General features: G+C 40.9%; 3 protein-coding genes across 4 annotated transcripts; 2 read left to right on the top strand and 1 right to left on the bottom strand.

Annotated features, from left to right (window-relative positions):
• The first annotated feature begins 4,691 nt into the window (after positions 1-4,691).
• LOC116259333 (uncharacterized) lies at positions 4,692-5,947 on the top strand. Its single transcript, XM_031637084.2, has one exon. The coding sequence runs from the start codon at positions 4,913-4,915 to the stop codon at positions 5,723-5,725; it is 813 nt and encodes a 270-aa protein (XP_031492944.1). The 5' UTR covers positions 4,692-4,912; the 3' UTR covers positions 5,726-5,947.
• A 339-nt stretch (positions 5,948-6,286) lies between these two features.
• Positions 6,287-11,337, bottom strand: LOC116259332 (DNA-3-methyladenine glycosylase). Of its 2 annotated transcripts, none has more exons than XM_031637083.2 (6): positions 10,677-11,331; positions 10,135-10,206; positions 9,684-9,807; positions 8,210-8,280; positions 6,955-7,012; positions 6,287-6,869 (listed from the first exon to the last, which is right to left on the bottom strand). In XM_031637083.2, the coding sequence occupies exons 1-6, from the start codon at positions 11,001-11,003 to the stop codon at positions 6,706-6,708; spliced, it is 816 nt and encodes a 271-aa protein (XP_031492943.1). In that variant the 5' UTR covers positions 11,004-11,331; the 3' UTR covers positions 6,287-6,705. The 2 variants fall into 2 exon arrangements, with proteins under 2 accessions (XP_031492943.1, XP_049935204.1); XM_050079247.1 differs by having other exon boundaries at positions 6,716-6,869; positions 9,665-9,807; positions 10,677-11,337.
• Positions 11,338-13,351: 2,014 nt separating this feature from the next.
• On the top strand, positions 13,352-21,907 carry LOC116258755 (E3 ubiquitin-protein ligase RING1-like). The gene is made up of 2 exons (XM_031636124.2): positions 13,352-14,723; positions 21,580-21,907. Exon 1 carries the CDS (start codon positions 13,650-13,652, stop codon positions 14,697-14,699), a length of 1,050 nt encoding a protein of 349 aa, XP_031491984.1. The 5' UTR covers positions 13,352-13,649; the 3' UTR covers positions 14,700-14,723; positions 21,580-21,907.
• Positions 21,908-23,282: the final 1,375 nt, after the last annotated feature.

The following is a 23,282-nucleotide window of genomic DNA, read 5'->3' as shown; positions in this document are numbered from 1 at the left end:
AAACAACACTGCCCCGCTCGACCGGAAAACCAGACACAACGGAATGTTGCTGGACCGGCCGGAGGATCCTGGAGCCAATTCCTTAGGGGGCGTTTGAATGTATGGTATTTAAGTGCTTAGCATTGAAAATAATACACACGTATTTGGAAGGTGGAAATGTGGAACAAATGCATCATATAATTATTCTAGGTATTATTATTCCATGTTTTATATACATTGTATTAAAATGCCTTTCATATACAAAGGTTATCTCATTTATTTTGTAAAACTATAGGTTTCACATAATCCACCTGTTAATCTGGAAAATATCGCAGTTAATAAAGGCTGTAAATTGAAACAAATGCTGTTGGTGTGTCCATAACCTTCCAAAACAGATTGCTTTTTCGCACGCAGCACTACCCTTCTTTGTAGCTTTGTGTTTTCTATTTTCTCTTTATTGTTTCTTTTGTGTACCCAATATGGAAGGCATGTACTCACCCGATCAAAAAAGTAATGTGAAACTCAGAGCAGGGAAAAAAGGCTTTATTCGTTCTTTCTCTTCCTGCAAAACAGCCTTGTGTATCTTAGATTTCATCCATCATGGGTGCAAAAGCTGTTGTTTGTGTCTCCTCGATATCTTATGAAGTGATGATTAATGAAGAGGTAAGGAGAAATTTCACTTCTACCAAGGGTGTCAAGCAAGGCGACCGGATGTCTCCCTACCTATTCATCCCAATATAAGCCTGGGCGTCGGCCCGGCCCGACCACCGCCTAGCCGGCCCGGCCCGACCCGATCGAACCCGAGTCCGGGCCAGGAAAAACCTGGCCCGGCGACGGCCCGGCCCGGCCCGGCCCGACTCTCGCCCTCCGCTCCCCTTCTCCCTCCTCCTCTCTGCTCTCGCTCCCCCTCTCCCTCTCCCTCTCTGCTCCCGCTCTCCCTCTCCCTCCTCCTCGTCTCCCTTGCTGCTCCTCCTCCGCCTCCCTCGTCGCTCCCCCTCCTTTTGCTGGGAAATGGGAGGGCACCAGGGTGGGGGAAAGGGGGTCAGGAGGGCGGGGGAGGGTGATGGGAAAGGGGGTCGGGAGGGCGGGGGGAAAGGGGGTTGGGACTCGGGAGGGGGAAAGGGGGTCGGGAGGGCGCCAGGGTGGGGGAAAGGCGGTCTGGAGGGCGGGCCGGGCCAGTCCGGGTCCGGGTCAAGTTGAGCGGCCCGATGGGTCGGAACAGGCCGGCCAGGCCCGGCCCGATTCCCAGGCCTATCCCAATAATGAAAATTGTAGCTAGGAATATTAAGGGGCAAATAATGAGGAGGGTCATTCGCCTCCCCTCCTCAGTTAGAGTCATACCATATGTCCACTGCCTAATGTTTGCATATGATCTCTTGTTATTTAGTGTTGCTTCAGTCAAATCGCTTATCAACATCAAAAGAATGTTAAACCAATTAGAATGAGAGTGGGCTTAATAATCAATAACTTCAAATTCTCTCTTTTTACCTTTAATTCAAAGGTTGGCCAACATTGGTGGCTGGCAGATGGTTAAGCTGCCCTTAGAATATTTGGGCGTCCTTTTTTTTTTTACGGGGAACTTAAATGTGGAGCATTAGGCATGATTAATTGCTAAATTTGATAAGAAGATGGCACCTTAGAAGTCCCAACTCCTATCATCTGCTGGGCGTACTTGCCTTATCACTTATAACCTAAGCTCCATGGATAATTTTTGGATGCAAATCTTTCTCCTTCCCACGTGATATAGTGAAGAAGCTTAAGAAATGCATGGCCAGGTTCCATTGGGCTGATATTGAGGATAACCAACATATTCACCAAATAGTCTGGCGTTCAATGTGCAAGCTCAAAGCGAAAGGAAGGATTGATATATGCCTTCCTGGGGATGTTAATCACTCTCTACTAGCGAGCAGGCTTTGCCATTCCTTTAATACAATTCAATATTTGCTCATTGGTGTAGGGCAAGATATCTTAAATCTAAGAGTTTATGGACAATGTGAAAACCATGGAAGGGCTCTTGGGCTTGAAAAAACTGAGACAAGATAGAAAACTAGGTAAAATGGAAGATTAATGATGGAAAATCGGTCCCTTTCTGGTCAAACTAGTGGTATGATGAAATTTTGGTGCAATCAAGGAGTGGGGAGGAATATGGTGTCATAATTGATCGGCTGAAGCTTTCAGTAGTTGAGGTAAAAGAGAGGGGTGAGGCTAGACTAGCTCCGCCGAGCAAGGCATTATCGGCGACTAGGTATATTCAACTAGCTAGTGAGCTGACAAATAGTTAGTAATTCCCAGAAATTCAATGATCTAAGGTCCATGTGGATCTGGGAAGCTATAAGGCAAAAGGGGAGTCGTAAAGGCTGGTTGAAGGGTACATGGAACAGACACATTTCAACTAGACCAAGTTGGACTACTTACATTGCCAGCCTCATGAAAAAGACCACTCAAGATAGATTACAAAGGCATAGAGTGCATTTAGCTAATAGATGTCACTTATGCAAAAGGAAGGAGGAGAGCAATTTGCATGTCAAAGTTTGGTAGGAGTAGGTTCCCATGGCAAAGTATAGATGAAAAAATCCAGTTTTGCAAGGTGTCCTTCAAGGCTAAATGCTTTAGGAAATGTTAGATGTTGTTATTCTTAATCATGGTATGGAAGTTGTGGTGGCTTAGAAATGAAGTGACACATGGGAGAGTGACCATACATACGACTCAATAGATTTTCTCTGTTGTTTGATACTCAGCTAAGGAGGCATTTCAAAGTACACAGCTAAAGGATGAGGAACGAAAGGCCATGCCGACTTGGCTGCTGATTGGACTCGTGTGTGAGGATAGTCTCTCAAGCTTAAACATGAAAGCCAATGTGCTTCAAATTGTTACTTGCAAGAAGAGCGTTAAAACCATGGTAATGGGCTTGTGAAGATTGAGAGGTATGCAATCTAGTGAGGCCCTTTTTACTGAAGCTCGCTCTAGGGAAGATGATGCTGAATTGCACATGTTGAATGGCTGGCTACAATCCACAGAGAGATTTAATGGAAATTTTGAGATCATAGCGAACAATGAAGGCTGGAACCGTAGATTCAGAGTTGTGTTGGAAGGAAGAAGGCCGATTAATAAAAAATGGCAACATATTAGGGCACTGAGCCAACGTGTAAGGGTAGTTTGCCAACTGCCTAATATAGAGGCTGGTGAGCAGATGCGTCAATATGGGGAAACAGTTGGGAGAGATGATGGCGGCTAATGCTATCTTAGCTTTACAGGTCCTGTTTGTGCTTAATGTCCTTTGATTTTTAATCAGGAGCATCTACTCTTGTGGTGGTTTGGCGTTTGGTTTTGGGGCAGCTGGGTTATGCGTGCTTGAGTTTTTTATCTCATTTTGTGGCTGATAATGCATCACAAAGTTCAGAAAATGCAAACAAACGCAAAATAAAAACCAGAGCAAATGTCGTCCTAAAATAAGAGGAGACGTTCATGAAAGAGCTTAATCATGAAAGTGTAGGCTGCATTTCCACCGCCAGAAAGCTCCCCACCAAAATTGCTGTCAGGGGAAGAAGCCACCATAGGGGCAGATGGCTTTGCTCGCCTTGTATGAAAAACACTCCTTGCTTCTAATTGGAGTGAGGCATGGCTAGTTAAAGTTTCAACAACGGAGTTATTGCCATTGCTCACATCCAGAAGGCTATCATCAGATTCTCTGTGTTATGAATTTGCAACAGGTTCCACAGGTTCAATCGACCACACTAATTTGCTCCAATTCAAGGACTTCAGAAACAGATTTTATATAACTTTGAAAAGGGCGGTGAAACAGAAAACACTTTGGGGGACCCTTTTAGGCGTTTCAGGAAGGGACAAAGTGAGATTAAAGAGAGAGAGGGAGAGGAAGAGAGAAAGGCTAAGAGAGGGATGAACACGAGCAGAAAACATATTGATGTTTGGGTGACACTTCAAAACCAATTTTTTTTTAGTGTTTGAGTGTCGTCAAAGAAAACCCAGTTTGTTTGGATAGAAAAGAGAGGAAATGAATGAGAGGGGTAGTATGAAAATAAAAAGATTATTTCTTTCATTCCTTTCCTTTCCTTCTCAATCCATCCGATTTGGGAGGGATTGCATTTACACTACACAATCCATCCATTTTCTTTCTTGTTCTTTCCATCCCCTCGCAACCAAACACACTTTCTTCATTTTCCCTCCTTTCTAATTAGTCAACCAAACAAAAATGAAAGATCGCTCAATCCCTCCCTTTCCCTCCAACCAAACAAGCCGTTAGTCTCCTTTTAAGTTATTAAAAACCAGGTTTTGAATGTGCCACCCAACAAAAATTAGTGAAACCTAAACCCAGTTTTTTCTGTTGTAGGCAATGTCGGGCATCAGACACAAAAACGGCTTACAAGGGCTGCTCTATCACCATCCCCGGTCCAAAAAAGAAAAAAATGATGGCGACAACCTTATAAGCCGAGGGTTTGGTTGCCTAAAACCATGTTGCTTGCTTGGAAACCATGTCCCATAGGTCCGTTCGTGCCAATTAAAAAGTACAATAATTTTTTTTTTTTGTATTTGAGAGATGGGAAAATAATAACGTGGGAAGGTGAATGATTGATTTTTGCCACCAAAAGGGCAACGTCGATGAAAAATGGCGATTCCCAACTCCATTTATTTTGTTGCACTAGTAAAATTATTACTTTTTCTTAACAAAGTTGTCTAGTTTGACAGGAAAATCTTTGAAACAGATTGAAAATACAGGAAGCGAACAGGGTGGCGCTGAGATGGCTCTCATCTTCGTTACGATTCCTATGGGCGCCATATTCCTGCGCCTTAAGAGGTGGCAGACACGGTCCATGACTGGCCACGACTGGTCTTAGACCCTGGGAAAATTTTGGCGAGGCAAACGGCCCTTCCTCTCTTTCTCCCTATTCCTGCCCTTCAGCGGGGACGGGGAGCCATGGCTGACAGAGAAGAGCAAGCAGCGACGGTGGGCACTGATCTTGGTCTGGCGTTGCTCAAAATCAATGACGATAGTGATGACGAAAGGGAAAGAGCCGAGGCGTCCTCCGAGAGCGAGGATGAAGCATATAATGAGCACAATCAAGAGGAGCAGCAGCAGCAATACCTCCTAAAATCGATACAGTCGAGCATTCTGATCCGGCAGCTTCCAAGCGAGGGCCTTTCCTTTCAGTTATGGCCTGCCGCCACCGCCCTCGTCTCCCTTATGGATCAAGAACATCTCCCCATCCCTTGCGTCGACAAGTTGAAAGCGACCAGTAATGTCGACCGACCAATCAGAGCCCTGGAGTTGGGATCAGGCACGGGCTTGGTGGGCATCGCGGCGGCCGCGCTGCTGGGCGCCCAAGTCGTCCTCACCGACCTCCCTCATGTTCTTCCGAACCTCCTCTTCAATGCCGAAGCCAACGGGGAGGTCGTGAGGGCGAGCGGCCGCGGTGGCAGCGTGTCCGTCGACTGCTTGCGATGGGGCAACGCCGAGGACTGCCTCAAGCACCGCGGCCTGGACCTCATCCTGGCATCCGACGTCGTCTACCACAGCCACCTCTTCGATCCACTGCTTCAGACGCTCCGGCTCTTGCTGGTAGATGAGACGGTTCTGGTGATGGCGCACCTCAGGAGGTGGAAGAAGGACGCTGTCTTCTTCAAGAAGGCGAAGAAGTGGTTCGATGTTGAGATGGTCCACACGCATCCTCCATTTCCTGGTACTAGAGTCGGAGTAGCCATCTACTGTTTCACTAAAAGAAGAGCCTGATAGTGTTAATCGCCATATAGTTGAAGCATGCAGCTTCTTTTGCTCCTGCAATTACTCTGCAAGAGATGATTTTGTCATGTATTTGTATTTGTATTCGGGAAAGCAGAACTGCTTGCAGTAGCAAGCAACTTTAGGCAATTCATTCTTTTATCACTAGGCACGTATCCTGAAATTGATTTATATTGTTTGGGGTTTCGGATCGGCTACGTCGTTGCCCAAGAATTCTTGGTCTCGTGCTTGGATATAATTTCAAAAGAGATTAGTCTCTAATGCAACAAATAGAAAAGTATCACGTGGGGATCCCTTTGCCAGGTTTGAAAGTTTTGTGAGTTCTGACCAACAGTGAGGCGCTGAGAAATTGAAGTTGCTATTCCTCAACAAGACTGTAACCGTAATAGACGTGCCAGAGAGAGAGAGACAGAGAAAGCGCGCTCCCACTGCCACTAAATTTTGAATATTCTGCAAACAAAAAGTTTCAATTTTTTCTTGCATAAGGATGTGTGGTATTTTCAAAGGAATCATGAGTTAAACAGTCTCAAGTAGTCCACGAAAGCTGATCAGTAAAAAAACAACAAGAACACATTAAAACTAGCAGCAATTGCTAGTGAGCAATTTAGCTATTAGGGAGGCCACTATTGGTACAGCAGGTTAATCCTGTTTAGACGGTCTCCCATCCCAAGAGTGGTTTCTCTGTTACAAAAAGAAATTTAGAAACTTCATATAAGTCAAGGAGGACCAATGTAAAGGATGTTACAACGTATATCTATAAATGTCATAACCATATGACGTCTATGAGCTGATCGCGTCAAAATCTTTTACCCTTTCATGTTAAATTCACAAAGTGAGCCACCTTGACATAGCTTCTGAAGATGGGCATTCTGTGAAGGTTCCAGTCACTATACACAAAATGCAGGTGGGCCTGAATCTTATTCTTCATCATTCTTGCCATTGTATGTATGAATTAACAGTAACTGTCTGCATCAAGGTGGCCCAAGTGTGTTTCTGGGAGCACTAATCCATGGAGTACCAGCAATGGCAAACCTCCAAAGTGCATTTACATGCTCAGGATCTGCATAATCAATACCAACACGTGGACCCACTAATATCTTCTCTGGTTCGAGGCCATCAAGAATTTCCAAACCACCTTGAGTAATGCAAGTAATCCAAGATTTAGATCGAGAGAATTTATAATACTCTATTTTGCAGTATGCAATTCAAATTACGCGTACCGGGAACATACAGAGGATGATTTGACCATGTTGTTGAAAGCCCTAGTGCCTGACCAATCTGAATGACAAGGAAAAATTTAGAGAATCATTGCCAAGCAAACAGCAACAGGGGACCCTACATCAGCAAAACAAATAGAAAAAGTAGGAAAAAAGAAGTCCATGAATTCATATTTGCAGTTCAGCTGCCAATCCTCTTTCCACATAGTTTTTGGTTTGCACTTTGTACTAATAGTTTTCACAGAAAGGATCTATTTCACAAAAAACATTGGCATGAATGTGCTGCATAAAAGACAATTATGATTCCTTTCATAAGCAAAAGAGTCCGTAAGACATTTATATTAATGATTACAAAGTAACCTTTCATGCTTGAAGCTGGGAATGATCTCACACTAAAATATTGGGAGAAGTACGCAGACCTAGTGATTTCTAAATCCTCCAGTTAAAATTTGCAAAGAAGCCTCTGCTAAGCTTGTAGTTTCTGGACCCTCTAATTGAAATCATACTTCACTTTTCTCAAAACTAATTTGCATTAATGTGATATTAGTGCCCAAAACCTAGATCATCAACTTCTACATCATGCCTTATCAATGAGTAGCTATGAAGTTGTCAGACATTGAATTCTACAGCCCTGTAAAATCTAGTTCAAAATCACATGGTTTAAGAGTCAATTTTTCCAGATTTTTGTGGCACGAACATTGAAAGCCTCATCAATGCTGGATTTCGGAAACCACTAGAAAAGTTACAAAAGGTGCTAAATTTAATGAACAATAGAAACTTTTTGAAACTCAGAGAGATGTAAAACCTAGCATCTTAAAAAATACTGGTACCACAGAGAAGCTACCAGTTTGTAGGGGAATTGGTCAATATTACCAGATATTTCAAATTCAAAGAACCCAATATCTAAAAATAGAACCAACATATCATTCCATACATACCATTTGTGAATTTTAGGCCACTGACACTTCTTTAAACATATAGTTATGGACTGAGATCAGGGTTAATCAATTGTGTGTTAGTTTCTATGCACATAAACAAGACACAGGCTGCATGCACACACACACAACAAAAAAAAAAAAAAACAAGATGGTCACATTAATTGCTTTAAGGATGACAATTGCATAATCTCAGAATAAAAACAGAAGATCCACATGCCATGAAAGAGGAGGGAACCATGCCCATGAAGTCAATGTAATATGACATGGGTTCATTTCCTTCCCAGTCAGACGACAGAAGGGAATACAGGTACAAAGTTCACCTTGCCAGGCCCAGTTAGGAGAATGGGTTTTTCCGTCCTTTGACCACGACGTTCTTTTATGGTCTCCAAACCTGGAAATGGTCACAAAAACCAATATTTTGGAATCAGGAAAGTAAATGCTCCAAGTTCTATCATATGGGTGCAGTACGAGGATGGCAGTGTGTGTACAGGTCCCATATTTGAAAATTATGAGTATGCGGGTAAGGCAGGAATCAGGATGTGTGTGTAGAGGAAATATAGAAACGAGATGGAAGGGAAACCAAACAGAAGAGAAAAATCAAAATTAAAGCAAAAATTAAGTTTGAAAACATGAATTTTTAATTTTTAAATTACAGCTGTACTGAGCTATACCCACATACCTATGTCAGCATACTCATGTACCAACATGGGTACTTGGACCTTTCACATGTACCTGTGTCGCACAAGCTGTCAAGCTCCAAGCCTCCAACACAAGCTTTTAACGTTATTAACAAAGATGTATGAAAATATGAACCCAAAAGCAGGTTTCAATCTCATTTACCAAATCTCGTGCAAAATTTTGCTATAGAAGATATACTTGTATCCCCACGAAAAAATCACTAAGAAACATTACTGCAAAGTGCAAAGTGCAAACTGCAAAGTAGAACACACAAGAGTATTTGTAAGAAGACATGGAAGTGAAAAACGTGCACTTAAACAATGCCAAGGAAATTGGGAAATGATGGTAAGTGGTTTCACATGCATAGAAGGCTTTTCTCTTTATGCATGAAAAAATGCCGGTTCGATAAGAAAAATAACAAAAAATGTTTGTAGCATCATTTGATCTTGGGGTGGATTAAGATGCATAAGGAAGCACCCTTTTCAAATGGCTTGTGTCTTTTTCAAGTGCAAAATTTTGGCTACCAGATTTGATTATTTCTTGATGAACGAATTTGACTGTTCTCCAGCAAATTCATCATGCAGTATATTTGTGGGACTTCTATGACCATCAAGAAGCCGCCCACCTCATGGTCACTAGGTTCTTAAGCAACATATCAAAATTTTAACACAAGAAGCCAAAGCTACAACCTGATATTCTCACAAAGAGAAGTCTAAAACCTAATCAAAATCAGAGAAACCTATACTTTGCTGAGCTTCATCAATTAAAAGCTCTAAACACCTTGACACCTCTAGTGCTAGTAGTGTACTTCGCAATTGCATACACACATCCATATTTCAGTCCATATCTGAAAATGTGCATACATTTTTCTATAACTTTACCATTTACAGAATCAAGTTCGCACGCAGGGAAAATATGGCACAATGGCATGTGCTCTTTAACTTTTCCATCGTACCAGTTTTGCTTTATTATTATCAACAAAGCTCGTAAATATAGTAAAAGAAACTCTACAGTTTCTTTCTTGAATTTAACCCATAAAAAGGATGACATGAAATACAATATCATCAAGAAGCAAGAGGACAGGAGGAGAGCCAAACCAATAAGGGAATGACGTACCGCTAACAGGCGAACACGACCGGATTAAGACTGCTGCACCAATTCCTTCTTTGTCTGCCACCACATTGAGCATGACGTGGAGACCATAGCACATGTAGACATAAGCATGCCCCCCTGGCCCAAACTATGCCAAAGCATCAATAACTATTTTAGACATGTTTGGCAAAGGAATTCCTTTTACACGACCCTTCGACCTCAAGAAGAGGAGAAAAAGAAAATTTAAACATGAACGCAATTTTCCTATAGAAAAACTACAGAGAGTTCTCTGTTTCAGAAACATAACATTTGCCTGTCATTAACAAAGGACTTATTGCTATCTAAAATTCCTCATGCAGAACTAACATGCCATAGCAACGGCCAAGAAGGACGTCCTATTACCCGTTCTTGCCAAGTTGCCCTCAACCATGAAGAGAAACAAAAAAACAGAGACTACTGGAAGAACAAGACATACCAGTGGAGCAGTTCTTGGTGTAATACCAAAGCGGCCATGACAAGCTGTGTCATTCTGCCGATAAGCTTCCACCTGACAAAGAAGCAACAGTAGATGCAGAATGAACCAATAGAACAAATAAACAAAGTAGACAGGTAAGTGTTTCCCCAGCAAGTTTAACGAGAAAACACTCCATTTTGTTCAGCTTGATCGTGGTGTCAATGTCTCTTGTCAAATGAAGGAACCCTTGAGAAGAAGGGGACATGAACTAACAAAGACGATACATCAAATAGAAATTTGTTTCAGGTTTGAAGTTATATTCGGGAGGAATGGCAATGATAGAACTACTGATTTTAGAAGGACTGATTGAAACGCATGGAAAAGAATTTGGCGATTGTCTTCTCTCTGGAAAGAAACGTAATCAACAAAAGAAGGAACTGAGTGATAGTGATAGGATTTCACCACTCATTCAGATGGTCCCCAGACTAGGGTTCGTCTGCCCATTTCCCTTATTTCACAACCCGCTGCTAAATGCATAACAGGGCAGGGGCGGCAGACCGCACCTCCGTGATTTGGAGGACGACGTCATCGCGTCTGAGGAGCTTGCCGAGGAGACGAGGCGCCAAATCTAGCGCGTCCATTCGGAAAAACTCCGGCCCCATAATCGCACACTGTCCCGTCATCGCAGCTGGGATGGGCTTGGGCACCGGTGCCAGCGACATCGGCCCAATGTCGGCGACGTCTGCTCTTTTGAGGGTAGCCGCGCGTTTCAGGCGTTTGGTTCCCGCCAAATCCGACGGTTGGTTTTCCTCTTCCTCAGATATCAAAGTCTCCACCTGTGGTCGTGAGTCGTTCTTCCTCCTCCTCTTGGGTCTTGAAGCCCTTGACATTTGCAGCGGTCCAGCGGATGATTATCTTGGTAGCAAACGTCTGTCCCCGGCTTGATTCGGCACAACTTCCGGCCTTCTTTGCTTTGGAATCTCCATCTTTAAATGCCCCCCGTGATATTCAAGTCAACTTAGTTTTAGATCGTGTTTTAACGCTTAATAGGAGAGGTCTAACCTGAGAGCTGGGATGTCACCGGTCACTGGTAGATCATGAGATCTCCGGAATAATTTGTCCACGGCCGGGAGGTGATCATAGTGTCCTTGATGTACCGTGGATAAAGATATTTATGTTTGAATGACACGGATACAGTAGCTTGATTTTTTTTTGTTTTTGGTATGAATGATAGAAGTAAACTTTTGAGTAGTCAATTCCTTTTTTCTTTCCATGGATTGAATACGATGAGTTAGTTATAATTAGGACAGAAATGGAACAACTTTGGATTAGATTTATGCATTACCAAGTCAAACACAACTCAAATCTTCACCGAGCAAGAGTGAAAGCTTTCACCTAACCCTTATCGCTTTTAGAGTATACTTGGGTGCTTTAGAGTGCCACCATCGTACGTGTGGATGGCGCTCCTTTTGCAGTATAAAGATTTGACATGGGGTGATTCAAAATAAGAATTGGCCAGTCCTGTTCACTTTCAAACCCTTAAATTCATAAATCAGCAATAATTTATATAATAATTTATAATAATTGCAAAAGATGAACGGAAACTTGTAAGAGAAATGGTGGCAGTTCAAATATTTTAGCTTGAACAAACATGTAGCCGTCCACATGTGATAGCGTTTGTGTCGATTCAGTTTTTTTTATCAAACACAAAGCCATTGGTTTATGGCACACCAAGGACACTCCTAACACAACCATCCATCCTGAACATTTTTGTTCAGCTGCTCTTCACGACGAAAGGTTCAAAACATTCAGCTACTACCTTAGAGCTACAATTTTAGATCAGTACTTAAATACATAGGTAAGATTTGATAACTCAAATTTTGAATAGGTTTGCAGGTTTTTTCAAATATGATAAGATCTTATTTAAACACCCAAATCAAATGTTTTAGAGCTGAATCTCTAAGTTTTTTAATCATGGAAATCACATCTACTTGCTTTACAATTTGGAAAAAAAAACTATGAACATTAGCTTCTGGGTGCTTCTTATATTGGAGAGTAGTTTTAATAAATACAAATGATAGTACATTGGTTATGTGGCCTCAACGGCCAATCCAATTATAATACTCATACTACCTATTCAATTAAATATGTATAAATAATGCATCCAAAACCTTTCATAGGATGATTTGATTGGATTCTTTAAGATAATAATAAAAGGAGAAACAATTTAAAAAACCATGTACATTAAGGCCAATAACAAATTATTGCTATCTTTCGAGAATTAACAATTAGATGACAAACTTTTGACTCGCCAAGGCTCGCTGCCGTTAGTTTAACTACAGTTAATGTAACGTTAAGTTGTGATTTTATAAAAATATATTAGTTGATAGTATAGTTCCACATAAAATACACCAAATATTGACATTGCCATGGCTTTTGACATGCTTAGCAACTATGACGGAATTAGTTGAGGTTGTCATTAATGAGGTCATTAGTGGCTACCGCTTGCCTGGAGAATGAGCGTCTTACATAAAATCAAAGCATTAAAAAAGTAGTTCCAGATATGATCAGACATTTACTTTCAAACTTAACATCGGCAAATGCTTTTAGGTTTTGGATCAGTGGTCTAGCAGAATAATGTATTAATTATTCTTGTTTTTGGCAACACAGCTAGGGATATAAATGGGTAGGATACATGTATCCACTTACTGATACTATTTCAAACCTGCTTACTAACATTTAGTAAAGAAATCTGAATGAGAATTTAATAAGCAGTTTCATATGAAATCCACACCCGATATCCGATAAAAGTCTAATCCAATTACATATAATTTTCGAACCTTATTATAATCAATATTCTTCAAAAAAGGTCCACATTCGAGTCTAAATTCAGAAACCGTTTCGTAGAATTCGATTATAATATTTTTCAAAAACTATTTAAAAAAATAAATAAAAAAATGCACAAAAGAATAAAAAAATATAATATTTTCGAACATGGGCAGCACCATAAGGCATAAAGAGAGAGAGAGTCAATTTTCTTTCGTTTTCCCCGAAAATTTGGACGAACATTTTATTTAACCGAAGTCCTTTTGTGACAGTGGTGAGCGTAAGTAAGGCCTGTACTGACATTGCAAGTTGCAGGGTTGCTGCGGTGAATGGGAAGGGCAGTTTCGTAATTTTGAAGGGATGATAAGGCGGAACGGTCGACGGGCCCCTCATCGTCCGCCCGTCGCTATCAGGTTTTCCTCCCCCGTTTCTTTCCTTCCCTTCCGTCTGGCAGGCGGGGCGGTGGAGACTTGCTGCCAACGGACGGTGGCCAATCAATCCCTCTCCAATCTCGTCGACCACAGGGGTGACTATGTCATTTCAGCTTCACCCAAATTCCTGGTAGTTTCCTCCTGCAATTCGGCCAGACCCGGCGGCGGCGGCGGTGGTGGTGGTGGTGGTGCGGTGGCGGTGGCGGTGGCGGTGGTGGTGGTGCTGCTTTCTATCGTCGTCGTCGATTCTGTGGAAGAGAGAAAGTGGGAGAGGGAGGAATGTCTTCGTCCAGTAGTCGATTGGGCCAGACATTCTGGTGCCACCCTTGCGACATGAGCGTCACGCTCTTCGAAGGGCAGCCACTCCGCTGCCCTAATTGCCTCGGCGACTGCGTCGAGTCCATGGAGTCCGGCGACTACCTCGACTACTTCACACCGGATCCGCAACCCCCTTCTTCCGCGTATATCCGCCGCCGGCGACTCGGCTCTGACATCCCCCGCCTCGTGCCCTTCCACCATTCTCGAGCTGCTGACGGCATCGGCTTCGAATATTTGTTAGATGACGACGATGGCGGCGGCGGTGGCGGCGAAATAAGAGGCGACGACGCCGCTGGTGGGCTCCCCGGCGACGAGGACGCAGAGCTCCGGCGGACCGGCCTGGGAGACTACCTGCTTGGCGACCGTCTCGAACGCCTTATGGAGCACCTTGCTGAGATGGACTCCGGCAACTACGGTCATTTCCCGGCGTCAAAGGCGTCCGTGGCCGCGATCCCTACTATCAAGATCACCCAGGCGATCCTAGCCGAGGATTCCTTGAATTGCGCCATCTGCAAGGACGAGTTCGAGGCCGATGTTGACGCGAAGCAGCTGCCCTGCCGGCATATCTATCACGGTGACTGTATCCTGCCGTGGCTCTCGCAACACAACTCTTGCCCGATCTGCAGGTACCAGCTTCCCTTGGAACCGCCAGAACCAGAAATGTTTAGTCATAATTCAGGCGATTGGAGAGGCCTTCGCGATGGCGTTTTCCACGACGAAGATTTTAGGGAATTTCTTCGTCAAGTTCGGCGAGGCATCCGGAGCAGGGGCGGCGGCCCCAATGCTTTCACTTTTGATCCAGATTATGAGGAATACCTCGCTGTAGCAGATTACTTCGGGCGCATATCCAGGAGGCACCGTCTGGCCGTGTCCACGACCAGGGAGATTGGCGCCACGACTTCTCCGACGCAGGTAGGGATGACAAGCTCAGGGCCGGCGAACAGCGGGGAAACGGTGTCCAGCGGCAACGATGATGGAGATTCTCTGGTCTCTGAAGTTAGGGCCGGTTGAGGGAATCAATCCCCCAGGGTTGTGGTACGAATCATGTCCATTGCTTGCTGTCTTCATCACCGTGTTTCTGAGAGCCCGAAATGCATATTTTGCCCTCTGTGTTACTCTAACTGTATTCTTATTCGTTCAAAAATGCATCCTCCTTCAAAAATGGCTCTCTTCCTGTTATTATGAGTGAACAAATGCATCTTCTCTTCCTTCTTAATTTGCCCTTTTGGTATTTTACCTTCTCATTTGCTAATTTCTTGTTTTCGGGAGCCGAAATATTTGGTTTATTTACTATCTAACTAGTTCATTTTGTCCTTCATTGAGTGGAAACCGCATTATTTTTCCATCTACTTATTTTAAAACCTCTAGAGGACGAGCCCATCTAATGTTTAGCAGAGCAAATTGAAGCTTCTCTACATTTACACCGCAAAACTAGTTTCTTCATGCCTCGGGATTTGTATGGACACGGCCAATGAAACTAAAATCAAAAGAATGAATATCAACCGTATCAGGGGTACATCACTTCGCTGCTCTAAACTGTATCAGAGGTTTTCCCGGAAAATGCTATTCCAGTCTTTTAGGTTGGTTCACTAACTGTGCTAAACCTACTCCTTTGGTACTATCTCGTACTTCTATTTGCATCGCTTATCTGTTGAAGCCTTGAAAATTCTGATATCTGGTTCATGAATATTTCCCAGAGGTTGTTTGCTAATGCAATTAATATTGGCAGGTCTCAGAATCCAAGTTATTGTGATAACAGAATTTGGGTAAGTGGTTATTGTCGTTAAAAGGAATGGAATTGGGATTATGTATTTGGAGTGACATCAGTTGTAGCCTGTTACATGATTAGCAGGTACATGTCTACCCACCTGATGATGAACGCACTCAGTTTTTTGGTGTGTCAACGACCATGATTCTCAAACAATGATAAAAGAAGTTGACAATTACGATAGTAGTAACTTGGGCAACCTATCATCGTGAAAAAGCGACAGCTGCAACACCAAACCTGAATCCCACATGGGCCTACAAAAAGTACTTGGAGTTCCTTGAGGCCCGTTTATTTCAACCTCATGGAAAGGAGGAAAACTTTCCTGAGAAGGAAATAGTGTATAGAAACCGGTAGAGTATAGCAAATAACATTTTCATGTCATAGTTTTGAAAGTGCGTCTGTTGCATGATGTGTGAACTGGTTTGATAGGACATTACATGGTTAGAACTGGAATGGAATACCTTCTAGTTCACAGGAAACTCTATGGATCTAAATCTGCAACTTAGATAGGAACGTTGTGTTTATGACTGTTTCTTTGTTTTGACTGACTAACTTTGAAGAGGAAATCAAAGAAACCAACCCAGTGGTTATTGACGAACAATAACATGATGATATTTTTCAAAAAATCATTATTTCATTCAATCACCAGGGAATGAATCTTGAAGCACACCGAGCACTCATTCCCATCCCCAACTCTTCTGGGATGGATAACTTGTGATTTGTTAGGGCTCTTGATCCAAACAAGGACCATATGCTGGCCATGATGGAAGAGAAACATGGTTGAGAATCTTGAGATAATGAAATCTCCAAGAGGTGCCAAAGGAAGTAACACCATGAAGTGTTGGCTCTATTTATTAGTCTCAGTTCGAGATGCTTTGGTAACAGTTGTTATGGGTAAAAGAGAAGTTACAATGTCAAGGATGGTGAGGAACACTAGGAAAAGGTGAATGACACGGCAAAGAAGACTCACTAGGAAAAGAGAGCAGTAGAGGGTGAGCTGTGACGCTACTCTCCCATCAAAGTGATTTATCCTGGAAATAATTATGCTTTATCACTGGGCCCAGAAAGAATTCTACTTTAGATGTTTCTTATGTTCGTGTAGGACAACAATGAGTTTCCTGGCAAAACCCAGGATATTTAATGGAAATTCGCTGGGGAAAGGGATTCTAAAATTTGCAATTTTATCAAATGTGGCCACTATAAGCACATCACATCTATTTCTTTTTGTTCCTTTGGCCTTAAACATCTGGTTATTGAAGTTGAGGTTTAAATTTCATGGTGATTTAATGTTGTTTATTCATTTATCAACTGAATAGAGCAGAGCCTTCACTCTTCAACATCAAGTCTCCAGAGGAAGCACTTTTCATTCAGCAAAGACACGTGTTAAGGGAGATGAAATCTTTGATGGTCAAAATTGACAGGAATGTAGATCTTAGATACTTTTTATATGAAAGATATACCACTTCTTTATCTCTGTTTTACTGATCCAGCATTCTCTTCTCTCTGGACTAGCTTTTGGATTTTAGACTTTGTGCATGATATTATGTCATGCTGCCACCATTTGAGGGGACAAGTGGTTACTTATCGAACATTAAGTCATACTTTTTTCAAGTCCACCACTTTGCTGTACCATGTTTTCTCAGTATCAATACGTGTGCTGCTACTGAATATTTGAATTGCCACATCTGGCATTTTTAAACTAATACACTTCATAAGTTCATATTACTAATACACTTCTTTAATGATTTAACTTTATTGTGCATCTCTATCTATTGGAGAAAAAGTGTATGCATTGAGACTTATTGATAGATGTGCTACACTATCTGGTAATGCAGATTGTTTGTGCAACTTATTTAGTTGGAAAAAGTTGGTTTTATCCCTTGCTTTCTAGGTTTCATTATACATGTCAAACACCCTATCATTAACAATGTTTCTCCTAGGACTCGTATTTATCTTGTTAACCAGGATTGGCATCTTCACTGATGGAACAAAAGCACTCAATATATGGCTAGGGGAGGACCCATATACTGCTTCAGTTTGATAAAGTAGGGTAGTTCATGATATTTCATCGATGATGTATATGTCTTGCTGTGGCTGTTATTCTTTTTGTGTTTCATCAAGTATTGTCAGTTAAATATTTTTAAGGGCCTCAAGCAGCTTCAAGGATGTCTATGGAAGTAGACTGTACTAGCTATCTAGCTACAATTGTGATCTAGTTTATAGGCATATGTACTCTGGGCTTCCCTACAGATGCAACAGAATACCAAATATGTGTTCCAATTAGCTTGAGTATAACTGAGACAAGCTTTGATCACATCCAACATGCTTGACTGTTCAAATCTATCCAAGGACTAGTGCTATACATATTTACCATTTTATATAATTTAACTAATGTCTATGCATGTCATTGCTCAAAAATTACTGCACATGCTGGTCCATTAGCTGTATTTCTAGAAAAGCCAGGCCCTATTCACCTCTCTTCACGTAGTGAGGAGGAACCTTTTGTTTGATGTGGGACTGGTTCCCTATATACAAGAGAATTTAAGTCGACATTATTGTATGTAGCACATGTTTGATCCATCACGAATGCAGTTTAATGGACTTTGTTGGACTAGATTTTTCTTTTTACTGTTAGGCACACAATCATAGTAGTCAAAAGTGCCAGGCAGGCCTAGGCGGTGGACTTCCTGAAGGGCCTAAGCTGATGAAAAACCAATGTTGTAAAAAGCGTATTGTAAGCCGTATCGGTATGGCTTTAAGATACGCCGTATCGTAAAATATCGTAACGTATCGTAACCGTATCATATTTTTTTTAAAATTAAATAAAAAATAAAAAATTGAAAAATTCATAAAAAATCAGTAAAAATGAAGAATAACATAAAAAAACGATGAGTGTCATATACAGAACAATGCCTAAGCCGGGAAAGTTTTCAGAACCGGTGGTCTAATTTTAAAATTCGAAAAAAAAAAATTATTTCCCCTCCTCGATCCCCACCTCAAGAAAAATATCGTAAAGAAGCTCGAGCAATTATTAATTATTACAGCAGTAGCGAGGAAAATATTTAAAGCTAAAAGTAATCTCGTGAATATATTAAAAAGAGATTAATTTATTCAAGAAATAAAAGCTCGTAGTACTAGCTCTTTTCTCTCTCTCCAAGAAACAACAAGTTACTGCGAAAATGGGGATGGCGAGGGGAAGAAAGGTAAAAGATGGTAAGAAAAAGAAAAATATGAGGAAGAAGGAAACTAGAAGATGATGGCGACTTGTTTCTCGTTTTTTTCTTCCTTTTCTTTTAATTTTTTTTTTGTTGAGGTTTCTCTCGCAGGACGGAGGCCAACCTGGTGACGATCTTGCCTTCATTTTGGGTGACCTTAGTTTCGAGCGGCGGCGGTGTCCATTCCATGACCACCACCGTTATTTGACCACAGCCACGGGTGTTGGGGTCCTTATGCTCGCAGCGGTTGCCGACCGGACACAACTGGAACTCGTCGGAAAAGACAGTGGTGGAGAAGCCGGATGGCTTCACGTTGATGATGGAGAGGTGGGGCGTGGGGTTGGTCGGTTGGGGGATTTTTAAGCGTTGAAAAGCTAAAACATCCCGTATCTTACGATATAGTACCTGTGTTGCACGATACGTGCGATACAGGTACGATACACCCCCATTTTATGATACAGGGGGTGTATTGTATCGTATTTTAGAAACGATACGATACATATAGTATGTATCGTACGATACGGCCCCATATCGTACGATGCGTACAACACTGTGAAAAACAGTGAAGGAAAGAAAAAAAATAGATGAAAAAAGGAAATAGAAGATGAAAAATATAAAAAAATAAAATTTTGGAGAAGAAGAAAAAGGAGAATCAGAAATTGGCTCTAGAGCAACCTAGTTGAAAGGGTGGTTGTCTGGGGCCTAGGTGCCCCTAGGTGCGCACATATGCATGCTTTTGACTACTAAGCACAATACATGAAGTTGCACCTGAGTGGATCTTAATCTAAAAGTAGATTTATGTGAATTTGTATTTGGTTAGTGGGAGTGATGCTTTCTTTGTGCAAACAAGTGGTAGTAAGTGCAATTAATCATTTGTGAATGAGTCATGTTTAGGTTACAGTCTGACGTCTGGACAGCACTTGTCTATTGGCTTGCTAATCTTATTCAATGAACATTATAGTGTGCAGGGAGGTGATAAACCCAGTATGATGTAGTTCATACTTCATTTATTCATTTTCCAAGAAAAATGATTTCACAAAATCAACTGTAAAGTGTAAAACCTATCTTTTGCAAATCAGCAAGATCTTGTATTTGCACCTCCACATGCATTTGCACTATCTGTTAATTCTTGCAAAATTATAACCAGTTTTTACTAGTTTTAATGTTGGATCGTTTATCTTGGTGGGCCAAATGGGGTGAAACAAAAATGATTATTTTATCCTGACTGAAGGGCATTTACTCAGCAAGAAAGTCAATGTGATGCATATTGTCCAACATCTGATGATGCTGCTGTTTGTAATAACATTCTTTCTATGCCCCTTTTCTAGATGAGTGGTGTGACACTTGGCACGTAAAAGCATATATGAAGTTTGTGGGATAGATGCGCACATGAGAATGGAAAGACTCACACATTTATTTATGTGTATATGCATGTTTATGTCACCAAAACATGATTGTTGTGGTATTGTCATGATTGTTATGGTATTTTAGTACCATAAGGCATAAGCTATGGTGATGCACCTTTGTTGTGCATGCTACATACATCTTGAATTAACAGAAAACTAATTGATCGATCATGTTTAACAAAAGTTAGTGGTTTTCATGTGTCAAACTTGTATTTCAACACTTTTTGGTTATCTTTCGGAAAAAACCCCAATTTCACCATATCTAAGGTTAACTCTTATTGTGAAGGCGATTGAACATGCTACCTGATATAAACAATATTAGATATATCTGTACTGTTAGATTAAACTTTGATGCCTAAGCCCGCACAAACAAGAGCATGAGCTGTCATAACTCATAAGGTTCCAGGATCCAAAATCAATGTACATAAACACACAAAATTTGAACCAGAAAAGTTGTTTTGTTTTGACAAAGTGGTTATGCGTTGTGTTAAGTAATAATTGGATGTTGGAAATTAGTCTGGACTCTGTTTTGTAAGTGGAAGCTGTAGGGGAAGCAAAAAGAGGGTTTAATATTTTACGTCATGAAATAGGAGAGAGAATTGGTTTAAAACTTTAGAAGTGTTGAGTTGTCATAGTACATAATTTTTGATATTCTATTCAAGATGTTGATCTTCCATTCTAAATCACCTGAACTAATGCTTAGAGGCATCGTGTCCACTATCCACAACGTGACAGCTAAGAATGTGTTCTCCCCCTGCTTGGGAGTTTTCTTGTTCATTCACATGGCTGCATTTTTTCTTCTTCCCTCCTGTCACAAATGATCTCCCTGTAACGAATACTTCTTTTTTTTTTTTTGAACAAGGCTTGAACATGAGACCCTTAGCATAATCTGATAGCGATCTATCTACGTACCTCCTACCTGTAGATAGTGAAAAGCTCTATTTGTTCTACCTGCTATTTTTGAATATTGTATGAAGTTATAAATGATGACATTGAATCAATCGTTGCATGTATTATATTAATGTAACATGAATAAAATGTTGGGTGTTTTTTCCTTGAATTATTGCTTAGAACAAGCATCTGGTACACATTCTCATTTCCTATAATTATCTTCACAAGCATCTATGACATTAGTGAGCTCCCACAAGTGGCGAGTGGTTTTTAGTAATCACACTAAGTTGCAGAACTTGACCGACTGAACTGATGATCGAAGAATCTGATTGGTTATATTGAATTAAGAATATTGTGTGGTCTGCGCTATCAAGTTTTCTTGAGTCTTGACAGTATTAGCTGAAAATTTTCAATTTATGTACTATAGATTTTAGGATGGGACAAAACTTTGAATCGCATGTCTTTTGGTAATTTAGGCTCACTTCATCTTGAAATGGAAGTAATTTTGCATTTAAATTTATAGCTGTAGTGAAAGCCATTGATCATTTATTGTTTTCTTGAATTTCTCCTGGACACTTCTTAATATTGGCCACTTCTACAATTTCCTACAGTTTGTATGTAGTTGTCAACCTGGCGGAATGTGTGTAACTAGAAGTGGAGTACAAATCTGTTGAAGAGCTTGCCTACCGTAACGGAGCCAATGCAGCAAGCTTATATCCTCGGCATCTTCTCACTCTAATTTTCACTTAATACCATATAACCTAGTAGGACAAAATTAGCAGTACTTATATACTGTGGTTTGTTGTTACAGTGTCTTGTTTTGTACAACTTCATTTTGGCTTCGGGGAATTGTTTCTTTTTACGGCTTATTGCTGCTTCATGAGTGCAGAAGAGTAGTTTAAAAAAAAAAAGCAGGAAGGAGGCCGCAGTTCTGATTTTCCTTTTTCTTTTTTTGCAAATTGATATTATTTGTGCAGCATATATTCTTCCTTTGTTGTCCATCGCAAGATATCTTTTGATTCAAAATGCAAAAACGTAGCAGCATTGGTTATAACCTGTCCTATGTTGTTTGGATCAAACTGAATCAAGTTCCATGTCCCTGTCCCGTGGATTTCTTGTTTTGCCCATCCATGATCCGCATGAAGCACATTCCTCCTATTGCAGCTAGCCTAAGGTACTTATGTTTCTGATTCGTTTTTGTTTTTGTTTTTCAAAAAAATAATTTTATAACAGATTTGGGGATATTCAGATTCTTAGATGATGGTATTGGAGGTGCAATTTGGATATTGAACTTTAACCTTCATCAAATCAGGGCCTTAAATATTCATTTCTTTAGCTAGGTGAGTGAGACTAGCTAGTCGCAAACCGGTAAATTGTTACACGTGGTTATTGGAGGAGTTGACAGGTTTAAGTTGAAGGACGTCTATCCTACCTGGAAGTGAATTTCTTGTCTTTAAGACATGGTATCCCCTTTATTCAGCTAGTTCTTGCCTATTAAAAGCTGGTAGAATGGTACGCCTATTTTTCTAATGTTTTGCTGATAAGACCGACCGAAGAATGAGAAGTTAGGTTGTTAATGTCTTTTGGAAAGAAGAAAAACAGAGGCCAGTGCATCAAGGGCTGTTTGACATTTAGAAAGATTGTGTGAGTGTTTTATGAAACTACAACTAATATTCAAATAGATTTACAAACCAAATAAGCGTTTTATGAGTTTATCCTAATATTTGAGGCAAATTTATGAAACATTTTATACATTGTTTCCCATGCCAAACGACCCTTAAGCGGGTGTTTACACAAAGAAACAATTTATAAGTGTTTAATAAATCTGTCTCAAAAAGTGGAGCAGATTCATGAACCAGGAAGTTTTAATGCTTTATGAATGAGGTTCAAATTCTTAACAAACTGCTGCTGTCATGAAGAGTTCGTAGTCCATGAATAAGGTCTAATTGACATTTGGTGGATAAGGTCTAATTGTATATGAGTGCTTCAGCAATTTCCCTTCTTTTCACTCTTTTTGTTGTCAGTCGGTTGCTTGAAAAGAAAGCGTTTGCTAGCTGGGCCAAGCTAGTCGATTTATCCAACTATTTAATTCTATCCATTCATCATAGAAAAACAGATTCTAAAGAAAAAACAGATTCTAAAGACGTCTCATTTCTTACAATTTAGTATCAAGTACCACGAGATTAACACATTGCAGGGAGAAATCGCAACACAACCTTGATGTTTCTAGAATCGATCAAAATGTCATAATCAAATTTCCACCTCAATCCGGAATCAGAATGAATATTCCAGTTCTGATTTCCCTTTGAGTTTC

This window comes from Nymphaea colorata, chromosome 8 (assembly GCF_008831285.2).
Source record: "Nymphaea colorata isolate Beijing-Zhang1983 chromosome 8, ASM883128v2, whole genome shotgun sequence".
Lineage (NCBI taxonomy): Eukaryota > Viridiplantae > Streptophyta > Magnoliopsida > Nymphaeales > Nymphaeaceae > Nymphaea > Nymphaea colorata.
This window is presented reverse-complemented; position numbering and strand designations above follow the sequence as displayed.